Source organism: Zootoca vivipara, chromosome 2 (genome assembly GCF_965207765.1).
Source record: "Zootoca vivipara chromosome 2, rZooViv2.hap1.1, whole genome shotgun sequence".
In the NCBI taxonomy this organism is placed as follows: Eukaryota; Metazoa; Chordata; class Lepidosauria; order Squamata; family Lacertidae; genus Zootoca; species Zootoca vivipara.
In genome coordinates this window covers 97,444,033-97,468,321 of record NC_142584.1, presented here as the reverse complement: position 1 = coordinate 97,468,321, position 24,289 = coordinate 97,444,033, and the positions used below count along the sequence as shown (strand labels likewise).

The window sequence follows — 24,289 nt, the reverse complement described above, 5'->3', positions numbered from 1 at the left end:
CTGGATGAAGGAAATAGCAGTGTATTTAAGTGTGTACAGAATCTAGCCTTTTGCACCAAGGCCACCCCCCCTGCATTCATTGCTCCGCCCACTTTTGCCTCTGGCCCCGCCCAACACTAGTATGCAGCTCCCAGAAGGTTACCTAGAAGGTAATGGCTGAAAAAAGGTTTCCTGCCCCAGATGTAGTGAGGCCACATGAACATGTAGGCTCCCGGAGGGGGGTTTGCAGCCGCCTTTGCTCCTCCCTAGTCCATTTCCTGCCACAGTGCGGTGAGCTAAGTCAAGGCTTGGCTTGGTGCATCCTCAAAACTTGGGACTCTTGGTTAACCAGTGAACTGCGGCCATAAACAACTCTTGGCTCCAGCTCATGGCTAGTGAGTCCTTCATCACAAGTCCTCGCATGGACAACACACAAAACCGAACTTTGGCTTAGCACAGCACAGCAGCCACAAGAACCAGGGAGAGGCAAAGTGGCAGCGGGATCTTCTCTGGGAGGCTGCAAGTTCATGCCGTCTCACTAAGTCACGATTTGTCTTAGGATGTTGTGTGAACCTCAGTGGCAGGGGCAGCAAAGGAAGGGTCAAGCTGAACTTTATTTCAATTTAATTCAGAGGAGCAGGGACGGAGAGGTGGGGGTGGGGAGAGAAGAGGAAGATCCCCCACCCCTTTTAATGCCGCAAAGGGCGTCTACACATTGCTCATAGCAAAGGAGCTCATCTATTATTGATCAAGAAATAATTAGTGTTTTAAGGGATTCCTGGGGAAAAACCGGAAAGGTGGAAGGCAAAAAGGAGCACGACCACAAGACCACGTAAGAAGCCTCGGGGGACTTCCGAGGGCTGACGCTTGGCATTTGCGTGGCCTGCGTCATCACACTAAGCTGTCAACATGCAGGCTTCTCTGAATAGCAACAGCCAGTGGAAATATTTCATGGCATTTTCAAGAATTGGATTCAGGGAACTCCCACATGGATTGGCGCTGGGCGCAACATGTCCACAGAAAACTTGAACCAATTTGCTGCTCACAGCGTTCAGCAACACCGAAGCGTCATCATCATTATTTTTACCTCTCCCTTAAAAAACAAACAATGGATTGCTGAATATGATACTGTGAACGATTTCATCTTAGTAAGATATAAGTGCCCTGGATTGGTGCGGTCCTGCTCATTTTTCTGCAGCAGGATACCACTGTCTCTAAGGACTGTATTGTTTAGAAAAGAAAGCAGCAACACCCTCAACACAATTGCATTATAACATTAGCTGAACAACGGCCCCTTTAGAAATCTCTTTTTTAAACAAGGAAAAACTATGTTGGGGGGGGGGGAGATGTTCCTCCTAGAAGAGGATGGGCACTGACTGGGGTTTCAAAATATTCTGAAGGAAATGAAGAAGAGGAGGAGGGAAGCAATGTGTCATCCAAGGATTCCATTTTCCTTTACTGACGGGGAAAAAAAATCCTATACAATCTCCTGAGGTAAACTGAATTCTGTTTGAGGGTGTGCGTGAGAGAGAGAAGAGTGTTGGAGGAATGGGGAGAGAGAGAAAGGGCTAAAGAACTACACCTGTTTGTAAACAGCCTCTTTGTTCACTAGGGAAGGATTATCTCTAAACGGATTTAGGATCCACACACAGGATTTCAAAGCTTCTAGTGTTATCGCCATTCACTGGAGAGGCCGGTTCATGGCAACTCCAAATGACTGGAGGAGATTTTCTATAAGTTGATTGCAGTTGACTGCTTTTCCCCCCCTCTCCCTCTTTTCTTTCTCCCAATCAACCTTGTTAATCCATTCATTGGATGCGGCTTAATTAACAGGGACAGTGAGACAAGGAGGACGGGAAGAAGATGGGGAACCGATCCCTTCCCCCAATGTTTTTTGTTTGTTTGTTTTGCTTGAAAGCTAACAGCTATCTCTCATCTTCCCAAATAAATCTGATACGCCTTCTACATGTTTTACACACTGGCTTCTATTTTAACCAAAGGCTAAATTCATCCCTGACTGTGACACAGAAGTAAACCCCATACGGTTTGACATTTGTGGGATTTGAGGCTGAGCGCGAACGGCGTTCTCCTCCCTTGCCAACGTTAATGCAAACTGACAATAGTAGAGGCCCGGGGTCATGTGACTTTAATCAGCGCGGCCCTAAGCCAGCAGAACCACATTAATTATTTCGGGGCTTTCTTTTCCATGGGCAGAGGGGGTGGGGTAAAACTTGTATATCAAGAGGAGGAGGCATTGCTCAGCCTTCCTCTTTGGGTCGCTTCTCAGAAAAAGGTGGGGCATCGTAAAAGGTGCAGGAAGAGCCCCAGAGCCGGCCGCCAGGGAAGTTTTACGGCATCTTGCATTACCGCAACACTCTCTCCATCTTCGGAAAACTGGTTGGTTACAGCTCTTCTCTCTCTCCCCCCCCCCCCCGGCGCCTTTTCTGCTTCTCCCCCACCACTGCATGCACACTCTTCAAACAAATGGAGAAACTTTCACTCTGCAGCCAGCTAACTCCCTATAATGCTTCGTGATCTGTGTCACTCCTTGGAGTGGCAGAGTCCTCTGTTTTTAATTGTACTTTTCGGACAACAGCCTGCAAGCTATTAGCTGGCATGTCAACCAGGTAACCGTTCCACAGAGAAACAAGATCAGCACGGACGGGGAAATATTGATTCTCTCCCCTCCCCACCCCCACTCCCACCGCCCTCCATCTTTCCTCTAAAAAGGCAATGGGATGCGGGGAGGGTGAGGGGGGGGACCTACACCTGCAGCATAATGCTGCTAAACCCAAGCAAAGCCAACAAACAACAAAGGATGCCCTACAGGGAGCAGAAGAGACCCTCGGACATGTGAAATGCTCAGGCAGCTTAATGTAGCCACGGGGAACTAGGACGATACCCTTAGCATTACAAAAAGGGTTCTCTCCCCGCCCCGCCCCCGCCCCTTGCTGCTGTTAGGAAACAAGCTTCAGGAATTCCCTGTCCCCCAATTATCCACCATATAGTGCATTATAAGGCTCAAAACGAGTGCACCCTGCTGCTAGCGAATGCCATCTGAAAGGGAGGTGGAGTCTCCACGCGCAATTGTGCCAAGAAGGAAACAATGGCATTTTCACGGGCAAGTTAAATGCCTGCGAAGATCAGTCCATCAGAAGTAAGACTGTGCAAGGCAGCACCGGACTGAATTCCGTCCAAGCCCACACACCCCTCTGTCTGCCCATCCCCTCCAGCTTGCTCGCCAAATCCTCTGCTGCACCGCATTCTTCTCCGGCTAACCCCTGCTCAGCACAAGCCATGCAAAAGCGATCAAGTGCAGCGACAGAACCGCAACTTTCAAACAGAATGACAACCACCGGGGTGGGGTTGGAGGGGAAAGGGGAAAAGAGGGGAGCCCTGTGGACCCACACAGTATTTTTTTATTTCACATTTCCAGAAACGCCCACCCATGCCTCCGACGAAAATAATCAAACAGGTATAGTAGCTCTGTAAAAAGTGCTTACCGACTTTGGGCTCTTCTTAGGGGCTGGCAGTCCTGGGGAAAAATGGCAACAAGGAGGGGGGAGGAAAAAAACAACAAACCATTAGCAGCATATAAATCTTTACCTTCCTTAGGGGTGGGGTGGGGGGAGAAATCCCTAGGTGTATCATCCGAACGTAGCCATCTGCAGAGTTATGTCAGATTTTGCTCTAGCATCAGAGTTGCCAGTCTGTTCATATCGAATCAAAGCACAGCGTTGGAGGATTTTTTTTGGGGGGGGGGGAGTCGGAGAGGGGAGGGGAAAGAGAGAGAGAGAGAGAGAGAGAGGAGAGAGAGAGAGAGAGCGCTTGGAGAAGGGAGGAGATCTATCTGCATTAGCTATGCTGACTTGTGCTGCAGCAGCCTGGAGGCTGGAGAAAGAAATTCACAGACCTCAGCGGCATGGGAAATTGAACACTTGGACAGAATCTCAAACGCTCCCCTGGATTAAGAGGGACTTAGCTCACAATTAAGCCAAGGATATTACCTTTTGACACGGCCGGCGTGTCAAATTTATCAGACCAATTGGAACGGTAATGCAGAAACACAAGATAGACAGGCAGATAAGATAGATGATCTGCTCCTACTTAAAAATAAAATAATGCAAGCTTTTTTTGGGGTGGGGGGGATACTTTTCCCACCACAAGCTTAGGAAAGCAAAGCAGAAACAAGAGAACAAAGAAGGGTAAGGTTTATCTCTAAGAAGGGTCAGTTATAAATACAGATGCTCCTGGCAAACCCTTTAAGTTTGCTTCCAAGTCCAGTCTGCATGATTATAGGCAGCGATCACCATCAACTAGTTAGAGTGCAGCAGATTCACAATGAATGCAATGTTATTTTTGGATAGGGAGAGGTGAATGGATGGCCAGGGAGCAGAGGCAGGGAGAGATTTTTTTTCTTTCTTTCATTCTCCTGGGCATTAATGGTGATGAAAATGCAAATGAGAAAGCATTTAATGCTGAGAGGGAAAGCCTAGAGGAGATTTTACATTTTGGAGACAGACCCGGAACACTGCCGCATATCATTGTTTCTCTGACAGTGGGGAAACTGGATAAAAGGATTCTCCCAGTCCCTGCCACTGGCATTTTCTTTCTCTCCCTTTGGTAGCACAATGTCCCATTGGAAATGGAGTTCATGCTTAAGGGAAATGAGTCTTAATAAAGGAAGACAATGTCCCTAAGCAGATGTGAGAAGGTAAGAAACAAATTACTTTAGAAATCAGAGAAACGGGAACTGTGGAGCAAATAGCTAGAAGTGCTGTTTCAACTATATGTTAAAAACTGCAAAGCAACTCAACAGTGTGAAATCTGCTCCCATTTTTTTTTTAAAAAAACACTCACATAACATTATGCTCTCTTTTCTTTCTATTGCTCCTTTAATGCATTGATGTGATAAATAGCTTCACTATCCAATGCTACGCAGAGAATGAAGCATGTTGTGTGAATGAGAAACAACAACAACGTGTGTGTGTGTGTGTGTGTGTGTGTGTGTGTGTGTGTGTGTGTGTGTGTGTGTGAAGAATGGCTTCTGATGATGTGCAACATGATGTCAGATGTCCACAATAAATTCATATTGACTTAATGGTATATAATGGATCTTTAGGATCAATTTGAAGTAGTCAGCTTGTGCTCCTGTATATCAGTGATTTCTAAAACCTGAGAAATCACTGATATACAGGAGCACAAAGCTAGCCCAAATACTTACTATATAGGAACCAAACTTGAGAAATGCTGAACTAGAATGGCCCTTTATACGCTGATGCAGTTCTACTAAAAGCATTGTATTACATTGCAAATGTTCCATGTCTGGTATTAGCCAGTAACTGAGATATTTATCTATACATGGTCTTCCTTAAATACAAGTGCCCCCCTGACAAAATTGGTACACCTTCAAGCAAACAAAATTGGTACACCTTCAAGCAAACATCACCCAATAAGGGCTTCCTTTTGCACCACCCTCCTCCAGCTCACATGTTCATTTGTTTTATTTTATTTTTACTGGAGTGCACATGCAACAGATGAATCTGTTTGTTGGAGCCATGTTTTACTTAGAAAACCTGTCAAGGGCCCTTTCCACAAAGTAGGCAGCTAGAAGGAAAGCAAAGGTGGTAGCCCACAAAAAGGAGCAATCCAAAAACACAGGCAAAGAGTTTAAATATACACACTGAGAGGTTCAATTCTGCTGACAAGTCACTAGTGATGGACAGTCTACACACAACAGCTTCAGTTGATCAAAGCTGCAGATGACAATGCTAAGAATAGTGAGCATTCACTGTCTTTTAATGACAGCATCCTTAAAATGGGCTGTTACCCATACTGCAGATGAAATGACTGGGGCTCATACAGAATGGGTTGCCTAAGTCCACCTGGGAAAGTTTGAGGCTGGAGGTAAAATCTGAACCAAATACATAGAAGTCCTGTGTCATACCCTTAGCCACTCCACTCCAACAGGTGCACATAACACACACACCCCTTCAACACACACACACACACACACACACACACTTCACCTTATACCTCACAGTCCCAGTCAGGGCCTCCCTCATTATTATTTCCTAGTCAAGGGTGTTCTCAGTCCCTGCAACATTTTCAAGTCCACTTTGAGAGAGAAATTCTAGGATCGAAAAAACCTTTGGTTTGAGAAAAAGAGTCAAGGTTTTTTTGCTTTTAAAATGAAATGTAATTACACATGAGCCCTGTTGAGGAGGAGGGCAGAAAATTTAACTTCATGGATCTGTTATAATAACAATAGGTCTAAAAATGAGCTGGAAGGAGTATAGATTTGGGCATCATATATTGTTTTAGCTAGGAAGGCCTCTTGGCTTGCTTTAGACAAAAAAAGCACCTCAAAATTTATCTTATGTTACAAAAGGTACAAGTGAACATTTTTTTAAAAAAAGAAGCATACCACAAAACAGTACTGAGTGTATTGTAGATCTTAATCATGCCGACAAACAGGTCATTTCCTACATAACAAGTTTCCATCATTTGGTGTATGTAAAGTTTCAAAGCTTCAACTTCTTACTTAGGTGGCAAGCCTATACCCCACTTACCTGGGGAATAAACGCCAATGAACTAAGTGGAACTGACTTTCTAAGGCCCCTACTCAGGTAGGTCCCTTCATAACACACCTCCATCACCTGCAAACCCTTCACACAGAAAATTTCACAACCTCTCCACACAAAACACATGTGAAGACACTTTGGCACACTTCAAAAATGCATACAAACTGAAGAACACAGCTCTCTCTCCCTCTCCCCCCCCCCCTCTCATATTGCCACCCCCACTTTCCCCTATCTACTGGACCACAAGCCTCCTCAGTCAACTATCTTTATTTTGGTAACATGCTCCTCATATGGCACTCACCTGCCTTTACTGAAATTGTTTAAATGAGAAATAAAAAAAGTCATGCTTTTATGAACACACAGTTGATTTTCGCCAAAGAGGAAAGGTAATACTCTCAACAATTTCCTTGATTCCGCCCTCCCCCCCCCCCCCCGAGGAAAATCTAAAACAGCAAAAAGGAAAAATAGACATTCTGGGTCAAAGATTAGATGGTTGGGACAAATCTAAGCCTTAAACCAGCTTTCCCGACTTGGCACCCTCCAAAATTGTTGGACTACTACTCCCGCCAGCTCTAGTCAAAATAGCCAATGGCCAGGAATGATGGGAGTTGTAGTTCAACAATATCAGGAGGGCACAAGTTTGTAGAAGGCTGCCTTTGGCTGTGTTTCCTTTTCAAAGCTTACCTTTCTGTTTCCAGGGTCATCTCAACCTGCTCTGAACCTATGGGACAATGTGATACCTAACACAACTTCTAATAAAAAGTGTGTGAAGTGACTCATTGACGTGCTGCTTGCTTGTGAGAAAGCTTGCAGCTCTACAATGTGGGAACAATCCTTGTCTCCAAGAGTCTGTTCAACGTTAAGAGCTGACACACCAGGAAGCAGAACAGCTTCCCCCAACACTCCATTGGCACCTGAGCTGCCTTTATCTAAGCCAGCCTTCGCCAACATGCTTGGCACTAAGGTCTGCTGCCGTCCGAAATGAAACCCTATTTCCACCACACTTGCACAAGGAATTCCAGCATAAGCCACTCACTATCTAGAGAGCTGGACCAGGATGCAGCAAAATTCAGTGCAAGTTCCATCTCTATAAGTTCCTCCCAGTTGCAGTTTCCCATATGTATAGAATTAGATTATCAGTGAATCTGATTAAAACTGTGAGGTGTGGTATAAATTATAAATGCTTTCTACATATCATAAATAGTAACATTCTCCGAACGTTTTCATGCATTGGATAAATCCCAGAAGCAAGCAGGGTGCCTCAAGAGAGATGGGTGGCTTGCTCAAGAAAAAGTGGGCTCTTTACGAGGCGGTGCAAGTCAAAATGGGGAGCACTGCAAGCACTTCAGGGTAAACTGGCAATCCAGACCAGGGGTGGGTGGGTGGGTACGGGGAAGTTTCAGGTCGGAATCTGCTGGAAGCAGAAGGAATGCCTCTCGACGGATGAGAGCATCCGAGTGGGATGATGGGGAGAGGGAGACCACCACCGTTATGGACAGAGGGCAAAGTGGCAGGAACGGTTGTGACTGACAGGTCAAGCTTATAATCAGAGGGGATGATTGTACCCAGAAAGCTAAACATTTTTAGCTCTTCCCCACAAATAATATTTAAAAGTATTTAAAAGTATCTAGCACAAAAGGCCATGGACCTATATGTCTCACAATTTTCAGGATTCTTATGCAGGGGCATCTCTGAAAATTTAAGAACAATTGCTCACAGGGAAATTGTGTGTGTGTGTGTGCGCGCACACACACACACACACGCACACACACACCCCAACACTGAAATGGTTGCCATTGCAGGAAAACCACTGCAGCTATCCTTCTGAAACTTGGCAGAATTCATGCACTCAGAAGAAGTAACCTTGCCTGTAAATTTCACACCCCCCCCCAAATAAACACATTATGGAAGCTTTCTTTTCTCGCCCCCACCCCCAGAAAAGCAAGTTAAACTTTAAAGATGCCCAGCACAAAATCCCCTATTTTTCAGTAATTCTGCAGGCTTTATTTAGTTTAGAGACATTTAGTATGCCTGTATTATTTCACAGACTTCTGTTAAAAGCAGGAGGGGGAGTGATAGCCATTTTTGATATGGAGGGAGAAAATGAAGGAGAAATTGGGCAGACTATGACATGTCTTACTCTGAAACTGTTTGCCCAAGCACCAAACCGGGGTATGAATAGAAGCTGGTTTAGACTCCTAATATTCTATAAACATGCATGGGTTCACCTTTTATAGAATTGTGTTCTCTCTCTCACACCCACCCACCCACACATTTGGTCACTCATTTGGACAGAGTAATCTCAGCAATGAGATATTGCCAAATTAATTAATAATACTAATAATAAAATGGCAGCAAAGAAAAACTTTTGCATTTTTAAAATGAACAAGGGATTTGCTTATGGCACCAGCGTTATTAAATGTTAAAATGTAATAAACATGAATGACTGGAAAAAAAAACCTTCCCTCTCAATGTTTGCCATTAATTCCAGCTGCCACCCCACCCCCCCCAATGAAAATAGCTGGGGGAAATTGGTGGAAAATATACACAAGCTACTGCTTGGCATTTCAAGCGCCCATGAATCTTGCAAGGGTTTTGCTCTTTGCCAGAGTTTGTTGCAGAACAAGCAATAATTGACTTCTTACCAATACAAGCTAACACACACGATTTGTATGAAAAACACACATATACAACACAGGCGGTTTGCATCCAGACAAATGTACCATCACAAGGAACAGCCTGGAGAAGACTTTCTTGTTAATACTTGCCTATAGAGTGGTGCTTTCTAATTTAAAATCAGGGCATATTTACAATTGTAATTCTAGCTGCCAAAGGACCGAGCCAGGAAATAAATGTGCCGCAATCTGCATTGTGTATTCTCAACTGAAGGACAAGGAGCAGAACTACCAGCCAACAAGAAACCACAGCTGAGGATTTCCCTGTGCATTTGAAGATTGGCAGTATTAACACTGCCTTTCTTTAGCTGACTTCCATAGACACTGCTGTCCTTTATTAGGGTAGCAACGTGATGCCCTTCTGAAAATGCTGTGCTACAACTTCCATCAATCCCAGCAAGGAGGGCCTACGATCACAAATGATGGAAGCTGTCATCCAATGACATTGGGAAGGCATCAATCACACTTACCCCTCCTCCTTTGTGTACTCTGCTTGAGCACATCCCTTAATCAAACATGCAGAAATAAATATGCAAAAGGTTGCATCTAACCAAGATCTACTCAAAGTAGACCCACTGAAATTAATGAGCCATGTCCATTAACTTCAGGGGGTCTGTCCTGAGTAGGATTAGCATTGGGTACAGCCCAAGGTTAACAACTGCATCGCCACCAAGACTGAAAGGGGGATAGGTTTCACAAACAAGTATTTTTAAGCTAATGAATGCCACAGATTAGAACTGTCTCTGCTGGGGTAACAAACAGAAACTCCCAGAGAAGATTTCATTAGCACGCAGCAAGAAGGTAACTTGCTGTAAATGTCATGCAGTGAAAGATGAGACTTGGCCTTCCCTTTGCCATCAGTCATTGTCTTTGGGGAATACAGCCATCTACCCAAGAAAACTTACTTTAGCATTTATATAGTAAGTTGGTCATCATCACTAAGTTTGGAGATTCTGGCGTTCCTCCCCATTCTCTGATTTAACAGGGATGCATGGCAAAATGTTCACTCTGGAGGGTGTTATAAATGATTGCATGCATAGTGCACTAAGCTATCGCTCGTTGCAAGGTTGTGTTTGTCTCTCATCAAGGCTAGCCTGAAACATGACATGCAGGGAAGTGCTGTAGAAAATGAAAGTGCAGCAGGATCATTACACCCCAGAAAAGTGTAGCATGGCATGGCAAAACTGATCAGGGAAACCTTTTTCACCCTCTCTCACAACACTAGAAGAAGAGGATGAGTAGTTTGGATTTGATATCCCGCTTTATCACTACCCGAAGGAGTCTCAAAGCGGCTAACATTCTCCTTTCCCTTCCTCCCCCACAACAAACTCTCTGTGAGGTGAGTGAGGCTGAGAGACATCAGAGAAGTGTGACTAGCCCAAGGTCACCCAGCAGCTGCATGTGGAGGAGCGGGGAAGCGAACCCGGTTCCCCAGATTACGAGTCTACTGCTCTTAACTACTACACCACACTGGCTCACTAGAACTTGCGGACATTTAATGAAGCTGAGTGCTGGAGGATGCAGGATAGAGAAAAGAAAGTTTTCTTCACACGGTGCATAAATAAAAAGTGTGGTGTTCACTCCCAAAGTTGGCAGTGTTGGCTACGAACTTGAATGGCTTTAAAAGAGGATTAGACAATTTCATGGTGGATAAAACTAGCCATGGCTACTATCTACCAACATAGCTGCCAAGTTATCCCTTTTTTAAAGGGATTTTCCCTTATGCTGAATAGGCTTCCTCGCATGAAAAGGGAAAACTTGGCAGCTATGTCTACCAAGTCAGCACACTGCGTCCTTCTGGCTCAGGATTGTCAACATTGATTGGCAGCGGGCCTCCAACACTGGAGGAAGGAGTTCTAGTTAAAGGTAGGTAGCCGTGTTGGCCTGCCATAGTCGAAACAAAATAAAAAAATTCCTTCCAGTAGAATCTTAGAGACCAACTAAGATTGTCACTGATATGAGCTTTCGTGTGCATGCACACTTCTTCAGATACACTGAAACAGAAGTCACCAGACCCTTATATATAGTGAGAGGCTGGGGAGGAGTATTACTCAGAAGGGTGGTGGGAATGGGTGATTGGCTAATAGGTGTGGTAAACCTGTTGATGACTGTTAACGACTGCAATTGGTCTTACCTACAGGAATAATGAACTTACATGTCTTACATGTACCGGTATAATGAGATAAGAATCCAATGTCTCTATTCAGACCAGGTCTCTCCATGGTTTTAAGTTTGGTAATAAGTTGCAATTCAGCAACTTCTCTTTCCAGTCTATTTCTGAAATTCTTTTGTAATAAGACAGTTACTTTGAGATCTTGTATAGAATGTCCTTGGAGAAGGAGTCTTTCCTATCCCTACCTGGAGATGCTAGGGACTGAAGTAGGGCTCGTGTATACAAAGCATGTGCTCCATCACTGAGCAATGGTCCTTTTGTAGTAGGAGAAGCATTAGGAAGAGATAGAGGTGGTTTGAGCACAAAGAAATTGAGATATGAGTGAATCGAAATAGTGCTCTCTACTGGACGGGAAGTCACACAGCAAATAATTATAAACAGATCCAGCTCCTCACAGAAATAAAAATAAATAAAACAGAGGCTATATTCATTTTAGCTATCATTGTAATACGTTTAAACTTACTTTCTTTACAAAAGGGAATTTATGCCCAAGACTAATTTAATATTCCTATCAGTTAAAGGAATCGTGTGTATGCACAGGGTTCCTCCAAAAAGAAGGGAATAGAGCATTTAAATGAAACTAATTATCACTGAGATTATCATAAACATCTGAACCAAAACATTTCTCTCATTGTTCAGTGCTCTTAAAGCCGTGTTTGGGAGCAGCAGCTTCTACTTAGCAAATGACACTTTGGGAAAAAGGATAATCATGCGCTATTAAGCATTTCGTATGTAATACTTTTACTGTTTCATAATGACTTTGATGTTTTACTATATTACGGGGGGAAACTATCAGCTACGGAGTTTCTTGCTATATTAATAAATTCCCTTTGCACAACATTTGTGCTGCTTTGTGAACAGGGAATTTTTTATTGCTTTCTAAAATAGATGGTCAGTCTGGAGTTCCATGAATCATGCTGGCAGCTACCAATATAATAACCTAAAGTAATTAATAATCAAGCTCATTAACCAACGGAACTTTAAGACCTTCTTGAATCCTCCCTTTCCCTGATATTAATGCAAAACTAATAAACCCCGAGAGCTCATGGACCTTTGCATTGGCAGACTTCAACATGAAAGGCAAACAGAGCTGGGGTGGTGATTCTATAGAAAGTTAGAAGACTGGGTACATTCCGAGCTAAGGGATACCTCCCTGCTTCCTTGGGTACCTGAAAAATGTCTATGTATTTTTAAAACAGGGGCATCCATCTTACTCTAGACAGACAACGGAAATGTAAAACAAATCTCTCACCCCGTGGCCAGGGAGCCACTGTAATCTCCCTGTGACTCAGGAAATGCACGTCAATATGTTTGACTTCCAAGTGCAAAACAGGGAGCTCTTAATTATTAACACTAATGGTCAATAATGCTCTTTGGTGGAGAAGGCAGGAGGATACTAAACTAACTCTGCATAAAATGTTGCCAGCAGAATTTTAATAAAAGATTAGATGAATAAAGCCCCATTTCAAGGGCTTTGTGAAAGGCAAAATGACTCCAGGCTTGGTACAAAATAAAAAGAGGGGGGAAAGAAGACAGAAAGTCTGGATGTATTGGGTATTTTGGGGGGGGGGGTTGATTGCTTGTGCAAGCAAGTACTTTTGAAGTGTGTTTTTAAAATAAAAAAATGTAGACATCATAACTTATGAAGCACAGCTTTGTCAAGAGAATGCAGGTCCAGAGATGCAGGTCCAGATGCAAAACACACGCGCATGCAACTCGTTTTTGGTTCTAATTCTGCATTCAGTTATCCCAAGCCAGAGCTCAGAACTCCTCAAAGATATATAGCATCTTCAAGGTGTAGAATCAGTGGAGCTGAGCTGAAAGAATAATTCCTTGCAAATAATTCTTCATTGAAGGGCTAGTGATCACATGGAACAGGGAAATGGCTATCTTTCCACCGTGCAGTTCATATTCAACAGGAAAAGACCAAGGTTATCAACATACGAGTTGGGAATCACCGTCTACTGACTTCAGCTGTATGCTTGGTGTCCTCTACATGCAAAAGACTTGTTCTACAACTATGCTGTGGCCTCTTTTTCCTCAATTAAAGAGACACTAGAAAAACAAAATTACCCCAGAATATATTATCAGCATTCAAAATACACCTCATCAGCTGCAGTGTGTGAAATCACAGGCTGCACAGCATCTTTGTGTCAATGCACATGCCGTCTTTTTATTAATTAATTAATTAATTTTATTTAGAATACCTAATTATATCCCATTTTATATCCCCAATAGGTTCTCAAAGGGGCTTCCCACAAATTCTCATAATACCCACTTTATAACTTTTACTGATATCCCATAAATAAAACAGAGGCCAAACTCTGTTTCCTGGGGTTCTCATTCATGTTATTATCAGGAGGCAACTCCAAAAGGGGAAAAATGAGAAGGGCAAAATAGCGACAGCGGTTCACCAATTAAACTGTATGAGATAAAACTTTGTTTTCAAAAATGGCCATGCTTCAGACAGCACACAAGGCCCTTCTTGGTTGTTTGCCTCTCTCTACCTATGGAATCCAGTTATTTCTTGCTTATGAAAAGCCTTCCTCAACCTGGTGCCCTTCAGGTGTTTTGGACTCATAGCTCCCATCATCCCTGGCCATCGCTTATGCTTATCTGCAGGGACCAGACTGAGGATAAAGCCTCAGAACATGGAGTTGCAATCCACCTATTATGGCTGATTGCTAATAGGTATCCGTGCTCCATTAATTTGATTAATTGGGGAGGGGGGATCTTCTTTAAAAAGGCATTGAAGCTAACTACATCTTATGATGCTGAACACAATACATTATGTGTTGTATTAAGTGGGATTGTCTTGCCTGACCTCCATCTGTGGCCAGTCTGTTCAACAGGTAATCCCCAAGAGGGAGGGAGGGAGAGAGAAAAATTTCTCCCACTTTTCACAAAGCCACAATATCAGCTTAAAGCTCGGGCGCGGCATTAACAGAAAGATGGGCAACCTGTGGCTCCTCAGATGCTGTTGGACACCAACTCCCATCAGCCCCAGCCAGCACGGCCAAAGGTTAGGATGGCGGTAGAGCATAAAACTTTTAATCTCAGGATCATGGGCAAAAGATTCTTGCATTGCAGGGGCTATCAGGGGTAGGCAACCTAAGGCCCGGGGGCCGGATGCGGCTCAATCACCTTCTCAATCTGGCCAGCGAACGGTCCGGGAATCAGTGTGTTTTTACATGAGTAGAATGTGTGCTTTATTGAAAAGGCATCTCTGGGTTATTTGTGGGAGATAGGAATTTGTTCATATTTTATTCCAAAATATAGTCCGGCCCACCACATGGTCTGAGGGACGGTGGACTGGCCCGCGGCTGAAAAGGGTTGCTGACCCCTAGGCTAGATGATCCTGATGGTCCCTTCTGACTCTAAAATCCTATGATCCTATATCCCATATAGGCCCAATAGTTAGCCTATATTAATGTAAGCAACATAAACAGCAACTGCACACAAAAGTGAGCCTCCTCATATTTGCATTTTTTCTAACCCTCTGCTGAAAGAGAAAGGACCGTCCTGTAGATGAGGCAGGGAAGAAGAATTAAACCAAAGTGTTCAAGAAATGTGACCAGTTAAATTCAAGTATCCGGTAATAGCCAAATCCCAAGACGCTGCAGAGCCATTCTCAAGAAACAGAATGCCCCTGCAAGCCATTTATGCCTTTGCCGGACAACGGATGTGCACTAGGGCAGCGTTTCTCAACCGCTGTTCCGCGGCACACTAGCTGGTGTGCCGCGACGAGAAGGGCGATTTGCATTGTCATGTGCCTGGCGGCCGCCAATAAACAACACTTACCCGCCGGAAAGCAATATTTCTCCTCCTCTTTCCCAAAGCTCAGTGCAAACGAGCCTGGCGGCCGCCAATATACAACACTGACCCGCCGGAAAGCAATATTTGGCAAGTGTTTCTTACAGTCATAATTATAATATAGGGCGGAACAGAGTTAAATTTTTTAACTTTTTTAATGGTGGTGTGCCTCGTGATTTTTTTCACGGAACAAGTGTGCCGTGGCCCAAAAAAGGTTGAGAAACACTGCACTAGGGGTCCCGTTACTCACTGTGAGCAACTACTACAGCCATTTCCTTCAATCCTAGGCGCCTCCTTGATCCTACTGGCGTCGTGTGTTTACGGGGATGCTTAATAAATCACTCAGCTGCAACCTTTCCAACCAAACTCAGCTGCGCCCTCAGTATTTCATGCTTCCCAAATTATGCACAGAAGCCCCTTGTGCTGAGCATAGCATGGCAATCTGCTCTCAGCAAGCCAGGATAAAATATGGTTGTCCTCTTAGCTGAGACAATTTAACGTCTGCTTGAGTTACCGGCATGTAAGAAATAGCTGGGAGAATGGAGAATATCATCTCTAGTTAAATCTGCCTTGTTTAATGCACAATATAAGGTTCTGCTGTGCCACCTTGTGTTATATCAAATCACATCTGATATAAAACACCAGCACATGGCTAGGGAATGCCTAGCAATAAAGCACAGATAATAGTTGCATCATCATCATCATTATTTTGCAGAAGGGCCCGTTACTGAAATTTAACAGTGTTAGCAAGGACTTTGTTTAAACTAGATGGTATTGTCCACTAAGCACCAAGAAAAGGAACAGAATCTTGTAGCAGCTTAAAGGCTATCAGATTTATTGTAGCATAAGCCTTCATGGACCAGAGCCCACTTTATCAGATGTATCTGATAAAGTGAGCTTTAGCCCATGAAAGATTATGTCACAATAAATCAGATGATCTTTAAGGTGCTACAAAACTCTGGGTATTTTTCCCCCCTGAGGGGTGAGTTCCAATGACTTAACACAACTAGCCCTATTGAATTGGCACCAAATACTTGAGGTCTGTTCAAAAAAACTTGTTTGTTGTTGTTGCTGCTAGTGTGGTATAACCCAACAGAAACAGGACCGGCTTGGGCCACCTTTTCCTTACCCTCATTTCAAGGGTCTATTTAAAACATCTGATTGATTACTCAAAAGAAAATCCTCTCCCACTTCCTGTTACTTTTAACCAACGAACCGCCAACATAACCAGCCGACAGCTGCATACCCAAATTTTGCACATGTTGCACAACAACAGTGTTATGCAAATGCAAGAGAATTTATTTCCACCATATTCCCTGCGGGCTAAAATTATTTTTCCATCTCAATTATACTAATTGCCTATTTGCTTAATTTTCTACAACAGTCTTCCCAGCATTCCAAACTTTGCGCCAATTGTGCAAGCTTAGGAAATGGTACGAGATACTGTATCTGAAATTTAAATAATAGAATCATAGAGCTGCGGAGTTGGAAGGGACCCTGTGGGTCATCTAGTCTAACCTAGAGCTCTCATAATTCCTTGGCTGTTTATAAAGAACCACCACAGTGCTTTAAAAGTGTGGCAGCAGATTCTTCTTCCAATTGCCTGATTCATACATTCATTCATTCATCTTGATGTAACGAATAGTTCAGAACACATGGCTGCTGATGGTACAAAAGCAGCTAGCTCTATGGTCCAATAAAAGTTCAGTCATACATTTTGACTCCTCGTTTTTGTGGAAATATAACAGCATAGCTGAAATCAAACAAACAAGACAGATAATTGCTTTATCCAAAACAGCACCCAAATAGTTCTGTTTTCAAGCACTTACTGTAACCTATGAATCAAACCTCACTTTATTTGATGAGTAACTTTGAGACAGCATATGCAACAATATTGTGGGTTATAGGGTTTTATTTTCACGCTGTGCTTTATTTTTCCTCCACATTTCCTTCAATTACCTCCCTCTTCCCGTCCCTTAACCCGACAGGGTCTGTGGGCACAAGCAAGTCTAATATCGCAAGTCACAGCTCCAGATGAAGATGGATTGTAGTAAATATTTTACGGGCTGCTCTTTCCCCGGCTATGCGCCTTGCATTTTAACAATCGGGCATAATTGTCAGGAGCACACGAGCGGCTCGGAGCTGGCTGAGCTTTTCAAATCTATTACTCATCCATTTCTGATATTTTTCTGCCTTAGTAACCACTGCTGACAAAATTCTTCCGATGACTCTGAACACCAGCCTTTTGTGCCATGTAGCAGAGGATGCCTGCCAAAGCCAGCATGAACACAAGCAGCGTGTTAATAAAATAAATGCCTGACATTAAGGCGTCTCCCCGGCACTCTCTTCAGTGGACAGCAGAGGGAGAAGGAGGGAAATGCAACCCACAGAAGCATCTCCTTCAAGAGAGACGGGGAAAGAGTTCGATCATAAAGGGGGAGCCACACACACACTTCTCAGAAGCGTAGCAACATTATGAATACTGATACCCGTATCAGGGACCTATGGCTCTAGAAAAGGAACAAGCAACAGTAGGTGGTTTTAAAAAGAAAAGAAAAGAAGAGGACTCTGTAACCTAAAATAGTTTTGTGGAACTGGGTGCTCCAGAAGGTGAAATATTTCTTATCCCCACAGGATTGAGCTGGATCAGTTAATGCTTCCTTGCCTATACAACTACTAAAAGACTTGTTTCTCTTTGCTACTCTTTGCTTTGATCTCCAGAGGCACAAGTAAGAAAGGAAGTCTAGAAACCACAAAAATTATTTCAAAACTTTGGGCTTGCTCTGCATGTGCATATATAATTTTTACAATACTAATTGTATATGCAATTGCCCATCTTTCTAGTTAGCGCAGGCTATGTTAGTGCATGACAATACTATGCCAAATTATAGTCCAGGTGCCAACTCTCTTCAGCCCGCCCTTTTCCCTGCCTTCACGCAAAGGCAGTAATGCACGTAAAAAACGAGGCAGATACCATTAGCAGCTCATAAAATCTGTCATAATATCCTTTCCCCATTTTGGAACGGAGTCATCGCAAGGTGACTTCCAGCCCATATTGTCTATTCTCCAACCTTGTGAAAGTGCCCCATACGGTATACATAGAAGTTACCAAATCATCGAAAACTGAGATGGGCCAAGCCATTACTGCTGCTTTTTTATTTTATTTTAGGGGAGGCATTCTGTGGTTGTGAATTGTCAGATCTCCTGATGTCGAGAACTGATGCATTTAGTGTGCCGGCGATTTCTAAAATCTCTGAGCTACTCAGAAGGTATGCACTGCGCAAAGAGGACGTGGGATTGTCTATGATAGAGCACAGGTGTCTATGATAGAGCACATGCAGGTGGTAACAGCCCACCTGGTATACGGCTGAGTTGAGAAAGCCCTGGACTGGGGCGGATGCAATGCGGCAGGGGTAGACACAGGGGCAATAGGAGAGAAAGAAAAAGCCCCTGCAAACATGGCAGCATGTTTCCTGCCCGTTTCTGGGGGAAAGTGAAATGGTTGGCAGAGATTTCCTAAATAGGGATGGAACAAGCCCCAAAAGGTTGCAGAACTTTGGGTGCAGCAAGTCTGTAGGAGCACAGCCCATGTGGCAACCTGCCAGGTGATTCTGAGGCTGCGCAAAGGTTTGTGCAGCCAAATTCTAGCTCAATAAGTAAGGATGAGCTTCATCCACTCACAACATAGTCCTTTTCTCCCGCTTCACTCTTCCCTTTGGAGAAGTGGGGAGATAAAACCAAGAAAAGCTGCAGTTAACCACAGCTTCCCAGGATGTGCAAAGTGGAAAAAAATATGGTTACAGTAATGGCTTCCGAACAAGCCTGGAACTGGAAGTCCACATAAGCTCACTTGTAGCTTCTTGGTTTGTTTCCTGGTTATTCCCAGGAAGCAGGTACAAAAGGGTTGCATGTGCATGTCCTGGCTGTGATCATGTGAATGTAGACAGCTGGTGTCAGGCAGGTTATAAGAGAGCAAGAGACACAGCTCCGAGGTGATTAGCCCTCCCTCCTCTCAGAAAAGTACTGGATCACTTTCCCAGCAGGTGGAAAGCATAATTAAGCACAGAGCATCAAAGCAGGATGGATAAAAATCAATGATTTTTTTTAAAAATAAAAAATACTATAATGTTATTGTTTTAGTTAAATAAATTGTTTAAATTGTTACTAAGGAAATGATTTTTCTCCTTCCAATAAAGTACAGCAGAAAAGTTGTCCATATATAAACAGTTAACTTATTAAACCTCACAATAATTTCATAGTTATCGGTCTATGTATTTCTAATAGCATAACCAAATCGGTAATTTTTTATATAACTGTAAAAACTACTCTGAAAATTTATTATTCCAAAAATGAAACCTTCATCTGGTTGTAAATATTAAGATTATAGCAGAAAGAATGAGTCTTTCTGTTAAAAAAAGAGAGATTTAAATCAATTCTTACTGACTAGTGATTTAAATCGTGATTTAAATCGATTTGATTTACGTAAATCAAATCCACCCTGCATCAAAGCAACCTTTCCGGGGATGCAAAAAGTTGAGCATGGCAACTAAAGCAAGGTCATAGCAATTCCTTTCCTTTGTTTCTGCAATAAGGTGATCGACTGATATGGGACCAAAATATGAGACAGAAATGAGACAGATTATTTTTTTAAAAAAAAATCAGCCGACTCATCATTTCAGATTCTCATTAAAACTGGATACCTGCAGTTTCTGATCACACCATCTCATTATACCCAGGATATATAATGAGGAAGTTTAAATGTCAACCATGATTCCCATTTCCATATGCAGTTTGCTATGGGAAGATTAATACTATGTGTCATTTTCTTTTTCTAATGCATTGGTACGGGTGCATTTAAAATAAAATGAAAAATCGAAACTGCCAGGCTTCTAAGTATATGATGAAGAATCTCAATATTGAACTTGCAAAACTATTCCACTTTTGGCGAAAAAACGCTTCTCAGAAATTCTGAGCCATATTGACTCGAGTCTCTTCCATATCTATAATAAGCTTACAATACCAGGGACACATTTTGGTTTTTGTTACCTTAGGGTTATTCAAAAGAATGATCCAAATGAAGAGGCAAATGTCTATCAGTTTTCATCAGTCTCAGGTGGCTGCGTGTATTCAAGCATACATGCTTGAAGCCAGGCATCTCCAACCTGGTATCTCCCAGAAATCATCAGACTACAACTCCCATCATCCCTGACCACTGGCAGCTGATGGGAACTGAGGTTTGACAACATCCAGAGGGCACCTGGCTGGGAAACGCTGCTTTTAAGTCTGTGCTGTTCTGTGAACTAAAAGAAAAAACACATCACACCTACCTCCTCGCTGTACAAGCAGTGTCACCTCGCTTCCTTTAGGGCATTCGATAAGCATATCCACCACTTGGTTGTGAGTTAGATTCTGGACATTCTTCTTACTGACTTCCACTATAAGATCCCCTTCTTTTAGGCCTCGGCACCTTGGGCTGTCAACGATTTGCTTCACTCTCTGCCCCCCACCCCCGGGACTGTCTGCTATAGTGAAGCCAAAGCCCATGGGCCCTTTGATTATATGTACAGTTATGAGTTCAGGTTGCGTCGCTATAGAAGAAGCCAAAGAGACGGTGTCATTGGGGTAACCGTGGGATCCGTTCGAGGAAACCTCGGCCGGGCTGCTGGGCCTGGGCTCCTTCATCCCGTTTACTTTCCCCGACTTGCTGCCGTGACTCGCCGGGGAGTCATAGTTCTCCTGCCCGTTCACAATGATCGGTTCTTTATCCAAGATGGCCACAGAGGTCACTAGGCTCGTGTTGGGATCGTCGGGGTCGAAAGGCAGAGGATAGCCTCGGCAGAGTTCTAGATCCACGCTGGCGCCGATGGGGATCGACTGGAAGATTTTGACAACTTGAGCGTGTGTGTGGCCCAGCACACACGTGTCATTCACGCTGACGATAACGTCCCCTAGGGAGCAAGTGGACAAAAAGTCTGTGAATTTACATGCCCAAGCCTGTTGCATCAGCATATCATGGCATGGGACTACCTTAGGTTCGCCGAAGCGCATATCTAGTCATATTTTTAAAACATTCATTTGACCAGCAAACACGCAATACATTTTGCCATGCCACAAGCTGTCTGAAAACCCCCACACTTTTATGAATTTTTTTAAAAATTTTGTATCGTGGGTGGTGGCTGTTTTTAGAAACGTTATGCGCAAACCTATTGGGCATGAAGAATCAAGTGCATTTGTCTTTGGATGCCTAAGACTTTTAAATCACTTTTTAACAGCAACTGTGAAGAGGAAAAGCACAGGAAAACCAAAATGGAGTTTTGTACAAAGGGCAAGCAAGCCAATGTGTCAAATGGGCAGAATTTAGAGTCCGGACTTGTGTTTCTCTGAATCCTCGGTTCCCCATCTTTAAAGTAGAAGCACCATGAAAAATGAAGGTGAAGGATGAAATATTGACCATAAGTTTGCTTTAAGATGGGAATCCCTAAATATCCCCAACGTAGTGAAACATTTAGGGACGCAGGTGGCGCTGTGGGTTAAACAACAGAGCCTAGGGCTTGCCAATCAGAAGGTCGGCGGTTCGAATCCTCGTGACGGGGTGAGTTCCTGTTGCTCTGTCCCAGCTCCTGCCCAGCTAGCAGTTTGAAAGCACATCAAAGTGCAAGTAGATAAATAGATACCGCTACAGCAGGAAGGTAGACGGAGTTTTTGTGTGCTGCTCTGGTTTGCCAGAAGCAGCTTTGTCATGCTGGCCCATGACCCGGAAGCTGTACGCTGGTTCCCTTGGCCAATAACGCGAGATGAGCGCCGCAACCCCAGAGTCGGTCACGGCTGGACCTAATGGTCAGGGGTCCCTTTACCTTTACCTTAATGAAACTTTTATAAGAAGACTTGCAGAGGTGGCCGTGCAGGCTAACTTACTGAGAAATAACTTCAAAAGGCAGTGGAATGTTCTTTTAATTTCTGGAACAAAGTAGCTGGGTTCCAGATGACTACAACAACTGAACTGCAATTCAGTGTTGCTGATTAGAAATTCTTCAATACCACCCCCCAAAAAAACACCCCAGAACTGTAAGAATCCCCTTGCTCGCCTGGATCGAGAGAGGTGTGTGGAGCTTTTACATGGCTGGAATGTAGCCTGCTGTAAAACGGTATGAGTCAAATCAGCCCCAGCCAATAATCAGGGATGGCCAATAATCAGAGTTGTGGTCCATCGACAGCTGGAGGATGTCTATGAGCTACATAAAAGGGGTCATCAAATGATTGCCAACCCCTTACAGTAGAGTGCCGTGTTTCAAAAGGATCCCATCCAGGTACAAAATATTACTTGCCAAGCATAGAACACTGTGACAAGCCTGCTTGTTTTGTTGAGCATGAGAGATTCATTGATCCAAGTGGCCAGAAAATTATTGCACGCTTCTGAGTGCTTCAAAACACTTATACCAAGGAAGGTTTAATTAGCCTTGTTTTATAGACTGAGGTCACAGCAAACCAATACACCTGCGCACCCCACCCATTCTGTGTCTTAAATTGCCATTTGAACTCAGATCTTCAAGGTCTCAAAGCTCAAAAACCTCCACTCCCTGGGCCATACCAGGTGGCCGAGCTTCTTAACCTGCTAATATTACATGAGTGCAAAGCATTGGGGGAGTGTTTTTGAAGCTGGATTGACAACACTACCTGTTTCCATTTTGCCATCCAGAGCTGCAGGTCCATCAAGCACCAAACTCTTTATCTGAAGAAATTCATCCGGTTCATCCCCGCCGACGACAGTGAAACCGAAACCCCTGCTGCTTTTCCTCAGTTTGGTGTGAATGAACTTTCCTTTCAGTTCAGATGGGTTCCGCGTGAAAAACGGCTTTCCTGCTGTGGAAGTTTCAGAAGTTTATAAACATGCCAAGGAAGGAAAGAAAGAAGAAAAAAGAGACATGCACGCCTCTCCACTATCCGCTTTTCTTAACCTCTCTCAGCAACACTATGAACTCATTTCTAAGGATGAGCAAGCTTTAAAGCTTCAGAGGGCTCCTTTTTTCCCCAAGCAGGTGAGAAACTCCTGGGAAGCTCAAAAGATGGGAGTGCATTCTCCCCCAAGAAGGAGGCTCAATTAAAATGCGTCGCCATGGCCATCTCTGCTCGGTTGGAACTGTTACAGCAATTAATACAGTAACATCCAATCCAAAAGGAAATTAAAGGGCGGTGATACAAGTTAATTCCCACTGTAATGCACATCCTAATTGCAAAAGTGCTTTTCTTTTTAAAGCAAGACAACCTTATTAAGTACAGCCGGTTATCGTCAAAGGCCTGGTCTGCACATCACACTTAGCCAAACTATGGCTTAGTACAAACCCATGGGTGTCCAAGGGCAGATGGCTTGGCGCCAAAGTGTTACAATCAGCTTACAATCTCCAAATGAATAAATATTTGGCCCTCAGTTCACAGGACCTTAGAAATTGGATCTTTGGTCGGGATGCCAATCAAGATAAGAGCATCCACTGTAGCTGCCCATAACTCTACTTGGTACCCCCAAATTAAGGTCAGCCATTCAAGGCCCCACACTGACTTTCCTGCAACTGCGTAGGGCAGGCATCCACAAACTGCGACCCTCCAGATGTTTTGGCCTACAACTCCCATGATCCCTAGCTAACAGGACCAGTGGTCTCTAATTTTTAAAATTTTATGCTGTAAACCTTTATAGGGTATGTTGTGAGATTTCAGAGGAAAGCCTTGCCCTTTGCTGTACATTGTAAAGGCTAGGCACAATAATTGATTGATTGATTGATTGGCATCTCCTCTCTGATCCTTTTGGTTGCCACACTGAACTAAGGGTGTGTGTGTGGTTTATTTTGAGTGACAATAATAGCTTTGTAACACAGAGAACGGCCCTTTATGCACTGGCTGCAAAAAATAAATACAAATAAAATAAAATCAGGTAAAAGGTGTTAGATAAAATCACTATAATTTTTTGTGATGATTTGGAGGTTTAATAATAATAATAATAATAATAATAACAACAACAACAACAACAACAATAATAATTTATTTATACCCCAGCCACTCTGGGCGGCTTCCAA

General features: G+C 43.5%; 1 protein-coding gene across 32 annotated transcripts in view; it reads right to left on the bottom strand.

The window, feature by feature from the left end:
* Positions 1 to 24,289, bottom strand: part of MAGI1 (membrane associated guanylate kinase, WW and PDZ domain containing 1) — a 465,951-nt gene that overhangs the window by 52,661 nt on the left and 389,001 nt on the right. For 20 of the 32 annotated variants that reach the window (XM_060271314.2, XM_088663308.1, XM_088663311.1 and 17 more), the window contains 3 exons: positions 22,899 to 23,084; positions 20,552 to 21,172; positions 3,483 to 3,514 (listed from right to left, as the gene is read on the bottom strand). In XM_060271314.2, coding sequence (XP_060127297.2) covers positions 3,483 to 3,514; positions 20,552 to 21,172; positions 22,899 to 23,084 — 839 coding nt within the window. The remainder of the gene's footprint in view (positions 1 to 3,482; positions 3,515 to 20,551; positions 21,173 to 22,898; positions 23,085 to 24,289) is intronic. The other 12 variants (XM_060271317.2, XM_088663303.1, XM_060271324.2 and 9 more) reach the window with 1 other exon arrangement.